Source organism: Hipposideros armiger, unplaced genomic scaffold, assembly GCF_001890085.2.
Source record: "Hipposideros armiger isolate ML-2016 unplaced genomic scaffold, ASM189008v1 scaffold_497, whole genome shotgun sequence".
NCBI classification, from domain to species: Eukaryota; Metazoa; Chordata; class Mammalia; order Chiroptera; family Hipposideridae; genus Hipposideros; species Hipposideros armiger.
Window position 1 is genome coordinate 721491 of NW_017731847.1, and position 9673 is coordinate 731163.

The 9673-nt window shown below is 45.5% G+C and overlaps 1 protein-coding gene across 2 annotated transcripts in view; it reads left to right on the forward strand.

Annotated features, from left to right (window-relative positions):
* The window catches only part of PNPLA1 (patatin like domain 1, omega-hydroxyceramide transacylase), a 37975-nt gene extending 31639 nt beyond the window's left edge, over positions 1-6336 (forward strand). For both annotated transcript variants that reach the window (XM_019667453.1, XM_019667454.1), the window contains 3 exons: positions 2094-2672; positions 4944-5022; positions 6207-6336. In XM_019667453.1, the coding sequence (XP_019522998.1) occupies positions 2094-2672; positions 4944-5022; positions 6207-6336 (788 nt within the window). The remainder of the gene's footprint in view (positions 1-2093; positions 2673-4943; positions 5023-6206) is intronic.
* Positions 6337-9673: the final 3337 nt, after the last annotated feature.

A 9673-nucleotide genomic window follows, 5' to 3' on the forward strand; every position in this document is an offset into this window, starting at 1 on the left:
ACCTAATGCCCTTTTTCTGATCCAGGATACCACGACACATTTAGTTGTGATGTCTCCTTAGGCTCCTCTTGTCTGTGACAGTTTCTCAGACTCTCTTTGTTTTTAATGACCTTGGCAGGTTTTAGTACTGGTCAGATATCTTGTAGGATGGCCCTCAGTTGGGGGTTGTCTGATGTTTTTCTCATGATTAGACTGTCGTTATGGGTTTGGATTGGGAAGACCACAGAGGCCATTCCCATCACATTGTATTAAGGGTACATGCTATCTTCATGACATATCACTGATGATGTTGACCTTGATCACCTGGGTGCAATGATGTTTGTCAGGTTTCTCCACTGTAAAGTTACTTTCTCCCCTTCCCATACTGTGCTTTTTGGAAGTAAGTCACTATGCACAGACCACACTGAAAAAGTGAGGAATTATTCTCTATTTCCATAAGGGCAGGATGTCTACATAAATTATTTGGAATTCTTCTGCACAGATGTGTCTCTTCTCTCCCACTTACTTACTTATTCAATCATTTGTTTATATATGTATGGATTCATGGATACTTGTTTTGCACTTTGGGTTATTAGTCAATCCTACTTTATTTACTTTGTTACTCAAATTGTTCCAGCATTGGTCATTGGGAGCTCTTTCAGTTGGCTCTTTTGCCCATTTAAAAACTGAATTGTTCATTTTCTTATTTAAGAGCATTTATATATTCTAGATAAATGCCTTTTATCAGAAATATTATTTGCAAATATTTTCTCCCAGTCTGTAATTTCTCTTATCAGCAACTTTTAAACCTACCCCAGTCTTGCCTATTTTAGAAAACTTCCCCTGGGTCCCGTCTCCCTGTCACCTGACTCAATCCTGGCCTCTCTCTTCTCTCTCTGCTTTTCCTGTCTAGGCAACCTCCTCCACAGCTACCATCCCAGCTCTGGTTACTATACATAGGTGGGACTACCAAATATATGTCTCTAACCCTCATCTCTTCTCTGAGATCCAAATCCAAAGACTCAACTGTGCACCTGTTATCTGTCCTTGGACATCTCCAAGGCCCCCTAAACTCAACATGTCCCCAGACAAGTTATAACCTGTGTTCTCCCCTCTCTCCACCAGACGTTTCCCTCCCACGGTCATATTCTCAGCAAATAGCACCAGCATCCATTCAATTGTGCAAACCTACCTCCCCTTACCCCACCACCCCAATCAATACTTCACCAATTCTCATTCATTTTACTGCAGAACAGAATCTTCCACTTCTTTTTATCTCCTTTCAGGTGCAAGCCCCAAACACCTCTCTGCAGCACCCTGACAGGTTTCCCTGGGTTCCCTACGCCCTTGTCAATGAGTCTCCACACAGCATCCAACAGTGATCTTGTCAAAACCAGAGTCAGGTCAGCACTCCGCTGCCTATAAGGCTTCATGGTCTCCATGGAAACCAAGAGTCCTCATTGCTGCCTTTGAACCCTTGCGTGACCTGGTCCCTTGGCCTCCTCAGCCCCATCTCCCCCACAGTCCCCCACTCCTGTTCTAGCCACACTGCCTTTCAGGCCCTAAACATCCTGGTGCTCCTTTGAATTTCTGGCCTTTGTGTGTGCTGTTCCCTCTGTCTAAAATGCTCTTCCCCATCCCACTCTGACCATCCCCTGGACCACTCACCCTTCCAATCTCAGCTCAAATGTCACTCCCTCAGGAAAGCCTCCCAGTTAAGTCCTCTCTGTTTCCCTCTTTTCTAGTACCATGTTCCTCTCTTGCCTAGCGCTTGTCTTGGTTAAAACAAGATTATTTGGGTGGTTGGTGCCTGCCCCCACACTGGATTCTAAGCTCTGAGAGGCCAGGAACCATCACACCTGTTTTTGGCTCCTTCTCCTCCTCAGTGCCTGGGATAATGCCTGGTGTGTATAGATGCTCAATAAATGTCCACTGAATAAGTGAATTAATATGCAATCAAATGCTCAACATAAATTCAAGTAAATAAAGGAAGGCCATTAATGAGCACTAATCCTGTTTATGAAAATAATTTGGAAAACCATTTTTTGCAAACACCATGCTGGTTCCAGGAGTTCATAATGCCACCTGTGACCCCATGCTATTGTTTTTCCCAGATGCTGCTTACCTCGATTCTCCCTCCAAGAGAGTGATTTTCCCCCGGGTAGAAGTGTACTGCCAGATAGAGCTCGCCATTGGCAATGAGTGCCCTGAACGCAGTCAACCAAGCCTCCAAACAGAGCAGGCCAGCCTGGAAGAATCCATACAACCTCACACACAACAGGCTCCCGAAGGGGAAGGAAGCAGTGGTCGTGGTTCACCTGTGTCCCCACCTGTACAGGCACCTGAATCCACATGTGAGCAGCCTGTGGAGTCACCTGTTTCACCACCTGTCTCTTCATTGGAGCAGTCACCTGCATCGCCACTGGCCTCATCACCACCACATTCCCCAACGGACTTGCCTCCTGTATCGCTCCCAGCTGTGCACTTACCACCCAGCTCAACACCTGCGTCACCACAGCAGCAAGTACAGCCAACTGGATCACCACCTATATCCCTACCCTCCCAGTCGTCTGTGTCACCCAGGCCACCCCTGGGGCCTTCAGCTGTGGGGGCACATCAAACAATGCCCCAGTGTCCTTCAGTATCGCCTGCACAGCCACCTGTGGAGGAACTGGGCTCAGAACAGCCCCAAGGTAGGAACCCTCTGGTTTCTCATGGTCTCCTCATGTCTGGGGCCTCTCTGCAAATGCGTAACAACATGGTGGCTGATAACCATTGCTTTAGAGGGCTGTATTGGTGAGGTTCGTGGTTAGCTTTAGCGGCTCTACCTGTTAATGTGGGCAGGCACCACAAGAGAGCAGTGTACTTGACATTTGTTCATTTCTTTAGTCCAGTGATTCTCAGAGTGTGGTCCCCAACCAGCTGCAATAGCATCATCTGAGAACTTGTTAGAAATGAGAGCTCTTGGGCCCTGCCACAGACCTACTTAATCCCAAACTCTGGAGGTGGGACCCAGCTGTCTTTTTTCACAAGCTCTCCAGATGATTCTTTTGCCTGCTCACATCTGAGAGCTGCTGTTCTGGTTGATTTTTATTGGGAGAGCCGCTGTGCTAGGGCAGCGCTACCCAAAGGGTGGTCTGTGGACCAGTGCCAGTCTCCTATTTGTTCCTAGTTCGTAATGAAATGAGTGCAGAAATTGAGAGTAAGCATTTAGAAATGTTTATGGTAACAAGATAGTGCCATGTTGTCCAAGCGTTTTCCTACTAATTCATTTGTATTGTATTTCACAAAAGTGTTAGTCCCTGATGCATTGTAAATATTTTTTAAAAAAAACACGTTGTTTGCTGCAGTTTGAGAAGCATGATTGTAGGGATTGCAAAGATGAACAGTTGTCAATCACTCACTCTCAGGAAATCTCTCCTCCATAGGGGATGACATGGGTACCAACCTCAAAACTACAAGATGATTTATTAAGTACTATGTAACTAACAAAAACATGTTGAGGGTATCCATGAAGAATGAGATCACTTCTTTCTGGGGGAATAATGAAGGTTTCGTGGAGGTGACAGGTACATTGAAACGGGCAGATTTTGACAATCACGGTCTGTATGATGGGATTAGATGGAGTAGAAAGAGCATTTCAGATTTTGTTTATTCTAGAAGCTCAGGTGCACAGAAAGGAAGTGCAGGATGAAGAAGATACCTGTTTGGCCGCAGTAGATGGTCTGGGTAGGAGCAGAGGGAGAGCGCCCCAAATGATGGAATAAAGCCCAGTTTTAGGGTCCTTGTGGTCCTGCAAACTTCCATGGTTATTACAGCAGCACAGATTAGCAAGCTTTTGTTCTTTTCAGATCTATGCCAAGTCACGGGTGACCCTTTCTCTGGAATAGGTTTACTTTGGTTCTTTTGATCACAATGAAACAAAAATGTAAGGACATTAAGAGTCAGAAAATTTGTCAAAGTGTTACACATGCTCTCTTAACTCCTGTTAAATAAAATGCGTTCATTTTATGTTATCACACCTGTGCCTAAAGGTAGCCATCTTCAGGTGCCTGAGCAACCCTGGGCCCTGAGCTGGCGTTCTTCACTCATACTGGATGTGGACAGAGGGTACAGATAGCATAGTGGTTCTCAACCAGGGGGCAGTATTACTCCCAGGAGATATTTGTTAATATCTGGAGACATTTTTGGTTGCCACCTAGTGGGTGACATCTAGTGAGTAGAGGCCAGGGGTGATGCTAAACATCCTACAATACATAGGACAGCCCTCCAAGGAAAAGTTATTGGGCCTGGAACCTCCCCAGGGGTTAGTGTTATCAGTCATTTACTGAAAATCATATTGTTGGGGGTGGGGGTATTGCAAAAAGTCCTTTAAAAATCTATTTAAAAAGGAACTGTAACTAGTTTGGGGAGATCTACCAGGCCTCCAAATGAAAGAGCTTCAGCTAGAGGGATATAAGTTTTTCTATATTATTTTTCATATGTATCACCTAATTACATATTAATCTTCATTTATTATATATCCCCATACTCTGATATGCAAAGAGCTTACTTAAGAACAATGCTCATAAAACTATTAATATTTTCTATTCCAACAACAACAACAAAAAGAAAAAGAAAAGAAAAAAGCATTACATAAAGCAGGCGATGAAAGGTTCAGACCCCTATGGGTTTTTTTTTTCTGAAAACTTTTCCAAACACAGGTAGGTGTTTTTTGTGAGGAACTTGTTGATAATATTATATCGAGGGTCAGCATCAGTCCTTTCACAAACAGCACTGCCCTGGGTTTCAGTCAAATCCAACAACATGGTTCTGGTCCTAACGATGAGAATTTGAGAATAAGAGAGTTCTTTACTCTTTCTAAACACTCTCGCTTACTTCCTATTGTTATATCAAAAATGGCTGACTCCCCGTACCCCACCTCCTCTCACTCATGTCTCCTGTATTTTTACTTTTGACTGTAGCTCCTCCTGCCTCTTTGAATCCAAAAAGCACCGTGCCTCAGGTTAATGTGAAGGAAACCTCCAGCAAGCCTTATGCCGTGTAAGTTTCTCCTTAATTGAGAACACGTTCTTTCCTTTGATGGGGGTGGGGGGCAGCTAAGGAACATTTTCCATCTCTTCAGCTGTAGGATCACTGGGATCCTCTTCTAGTTTGTGTGATTACAGTCCTCCCCTTTACATTTCACAAACCAACCTCCTCTTCTCTGTTCTTCCGGGGAGGTGATGTATGGGAAAGAAACCTATGCATGCTGACAGTGTCCTTCTCCTCAGCTGCCTGATGTGCACACTGGGAATGCACCTTCTCTGAACGCAGTGTGAGAATGTGTCACCCCCTCGTATCTTACTCTCTGGTCATGTCTCAGTTCAAGAGAGCAAGCAGGCATGCTACATCCTAGCCTTAGGTAGCCCCTGCGTGGTATGAATTGAGGGCCTCCTTTAATCCAAATAGTTTCCTATCAGCATGAATTGGAGGCTAATTTTCCTATGTTGCAGATTGTCCCCAGAAAATCTTTCTTATAATGCACATCAATTGGCTGGGCTATGTAACAGGTACTCTATTGTTATCTTTGCAGTCGTTATGAGAGGGCCTGGGGAATCTCTATATTTTTAAGCTCCCTGGGATCACATTACCCAGGCCTCCTTACTAGCTGGATGCCAGTGGGGTAGCCAGTGGAAGGCACCAGCAGGAGATCAGAGGGTGGACCAAGGATGTTTCTGCTCCCCGACTACATCACTTCCTGCCTTGGGGCAGCTCTGGCACTGGCTGGGTCTCTCTATGGCCACAGCTGCAGGGACTGGGAGAGCAGTGCCGAGGCACTCTTCCTTTTGATGTTCCCACTCCATATCATATCAAATAGATTAAAATATACCTGCTTCTTCCATGAAGTATCATTTTAATTCTAAAGCTTTTGAAAGAGTTTGCATAAATTTCATAATTTTGTGCTTGGGCATAAATTATGCATTTTTTTCTTATGATTTAAACTTTATTGCATTGACATATAACTGTATAAAAGTTTGAGTTTCAGTTGACTAGTTGGCACGATGTCACTCAGATAAATATTCATTGGTTACAAAATAAAGGTCGTTGGGGAACACTGATGCTTAGTCAGGGCTGAGAACCACAGCACTGGTGTGTCTGGTGCCTTCTGAGCTGGGGCAGGGCCCTGACACTGGAGGACACAGGACAGGCCATTAACAAACCACCTACTTTGTCTCTTTGCCCAGGGCGAACACTGCTGAAGATTCCAATTGGGTGAGCAAGGTATTCAAGAAGAACAAACAAAAGACAAGTGGCACCAGAAAAGGCTTCCCCAAACATCCACGACCCAAAAAGCCAGCCAGCAAAGTGCAGTGAGCATGACTAATGTTTCTGAATTCCACAGGGAAGGGCAGCTTTGGGAACAGTCTATAGGAAAATCACAAGGGGTGGGGTGGGGTGGGGGCTCAGGAGCTGGGCTTTGGAGTCGGACACACCCAACATAAAATCCCCATTCTGCCATGGTCTCACTCAGTGAGCATGCTTAGGACACGTGGTCTCTCTGAGCCTCTATTTCCGGATCTGTCAAATAGGGATAAACCCAACTCATAAGGTTGTTGTGAGTGTTTAATGAAGTCAGCTATGTAAATTGCTTTGCAGGATGCAAGATGTGCAATAGCACTCAATACTTAGTAGATATCATGGTTATATAATCCCAGACGTTGAGTAGCTAACTCTCAGCTTCCAGATAGAGCTGTACTAGAAAACCAAACTATCAGGTGAGTGCCCACATGACCCTCAACATGTAGCTCTCCTAACTGTTCCCACCCTACGCCTAAAAGCCCTAACCGAACCAATGTAGGCCGGCTTCTTATCACCTTTTTACCACATTATATTGTCATTGATTTCATCAATCAACCTTTAGGTATCAGACATACTTACTAAATGCTAAGTAGTCTTCTGGGTCCTGGGGAAATCAAAGATGAATTAAACTTGATCCCCAACTTTCAAGAGTTTATCCCAAACTAAACTTCAGACCAAAGATAAGAATAAAGCCTAATTTGATGAACTGTGAGCCCCATATAATCCAAGCCTTAATTTTTTGTTTTTTAGCTGAGCCATCCTGCCACCTGTTGGCAGCTCAGCAGCAGCTCTGCTCTGGCCGGGAACCGAACCGCTGTTGCTCAGAGCTTACACTCTTGAACGAGCTCTTAACCAACTGAGCCACTAGGCCGGCCCCTTAAATTTTTTTTTATTGAACAATAATGTTGTTAAAGGCACATGCATACATATATACACACTCGCAAATCCAAAATGCCAGCCTCAAACACAAACCAAGCAGGGTAGCAATCTACAATTATTCGCTGGATTAGCAAAGTATTCTCCGAATGGAACAGACCCGCGCTGCTGTTTAATTTGCTTCAAGTCTTCAGTGGTCAGATGACTCCCTAAATCATTCTAAGGGACATCCTTCCAGCTTACTCCTGCCCTGGATGGGAGTCCCTGGGTAGGCAGAGGGTTGTAGTAGTAGATGAGGGTCGGAGGCTTACCCTGGCAGCCACAGGCCCACTTCAAAGTCTGGGCAAGTAGGTACTTGGTGGGTGGTGGGAAGTAGTGTGGTGGGGAGGAGATTCTCAGAGCTGATGCAGGAAGTGGGGAGGCCCACATATCACTCTCTTGATTGAAGTATGGGTACTTAGGGTGCGGGACCCAGCAGGCAGTTGGCAGTCCCTGGTGGTTATTGGTCTCACACTGTTCCTTGGTGTCCAGCCTTCCCTGACCTTTGAGCTCGGGGTCAAGTTTGGTCATGAGAACATAGGCAGGTCTGCAGTGGGTATGGGGGAGCCTCCCTGCCTGGGAATGCCATCTGAGAGGCAGGTCCAGACTCAGGTCCCTTGATCCCCGGGCCAGACTTCTTCCCACACAACAGAGAAGTGGGAACTATGCAAGTCACGCAGAACTAACTTGGTCTAGGAATCAAGGTGCTTTATAAAAAAGCATGCTGTGATAAAAACAAACAAAACAACCGTCCTAAGGTGTGAGAGACACTATTGTGGGTGGGTCACACATCCTGTCTGCAGGGTTCCTTTGTAGAAAGGATTGTGGAACTGCCTGGAGGTAATTTACCAATTGATGATCTTAAGCAATTCCATATAGATTTACTGCTTCAAGCTTCAAAGACCATAGTAGGGGGCAGAAAAGGAAAGCTCGAAAAATGTTAGGCATAGAGAAGGAGCAGTGATCCAGGAAGAGGAGAAATCTGCCCATTTCCTCCCAAAGTACAATTACAAGGGACGCTGTGTCACACCCATGTGCTAATCCTGTGTAAACTCCTGGTCCCAGCTGATATCCCTGCCAACAAAGATGAGAAAGGCTAAAATAAAAGCTACGGGGCAGATGTCCCATACATCATTAATGTGTGTGTGTGTGTGTGTGTGTGTGTGTGTGTGTGTGTGTGTGTGTCTGAAATCAGATGTTTAAATTCACACTCTGATGTGGGGGTTGTATTAGTCAGCTATCACGGCTATGATTATGCTGCATAACAAGCAACCCTCCCCACCCTAAATCTCAGTACATTACAAAACGAACTTTTTTTTTTTTTTTGTCTTAACGAAAGTCTATGAGTTGGATGTGATAACTCTGCTTAGGTTACAGGCTGGGGTCAAGTCTGCTCCCCGGCCCTTTCATCCCAGGACCAGCAGTTCTGCCAGATCTGCTCTTCTCTAGAGCATGGCTCGATACATGTATCAGTATACCTTTCCTCTGCTAGTCTTGTCTCTCCCTCGTCCAATAAGAATTCAGTGGTCGCCTGACCCGGGTTATGTAACTAGCCTCAAAGTGGAAAGACAGATGGAAAAATTGAGAGACTGACTACAGGTTACAAATGGAAAAGGAGGAGGTCCATCTTGCTAGTTGCCACTAAGATCCTCCTAATTACTAACACGTCTTTCAGACTCCTCAACACGCCACCACTTGAGAGCCCCTCCTTTGATTTACTATGGGATTTCTGCCTATTCAAATGTGAATGTAATAATAATAGCTAGAACTGATATAGTAGTTACCACGTTCTAAGCACTGTGGTACAGAAAGATTAAGTAACATGCCTCAAATCACACAGTTGGCAGGTGGCAGAGGTAGGATCTGAATCCAGGTTGTCTATCACCAGCATCTTGATGTTGACCACAAAGCAGTACAGCTACCCAGGCAGGGTAGCCACCCGGAACTGGATTGAGAGTCAGAAGACACAGGGTCTAGTGGTAGTGTCTCCATTTGGGCAGGGAGAGGCCTAGAAGTGCACTTGGAGGTGCTTAGGGAGGCATGGCAGGGTGTAGGTCGGGATGCCATGCTAATGAGGTTGGACTTCGCCTGTGGTGCTGGGGAGTCATCACAGGGTTTAAACAACAGAATGACACAGTCAGATTTGAAAATTATGCAGGAATATGCAAATCCACATCCCAACATTTCCCTGAGGTGGGCTCAGCCGGTGTCTTCCTACAAGTGCCCAGAGAGGGCAAGTGACTTGCCCAGGGTCACACAGCAGGTGGAGGAGGATTTGGAACTCAGGTCTTCCCATTCCCAAATTTTGTCTCTTTTCTCCTCACGTGTGCTTTCTTGGCTTCTCACATCCAGGTCTGCTCCCTACCCACTCAACTTCTCTCTGCTCTCCACTTCTGAGACTGTTTGGGTCACCTACAGGCCTCATCCCAACCGGATC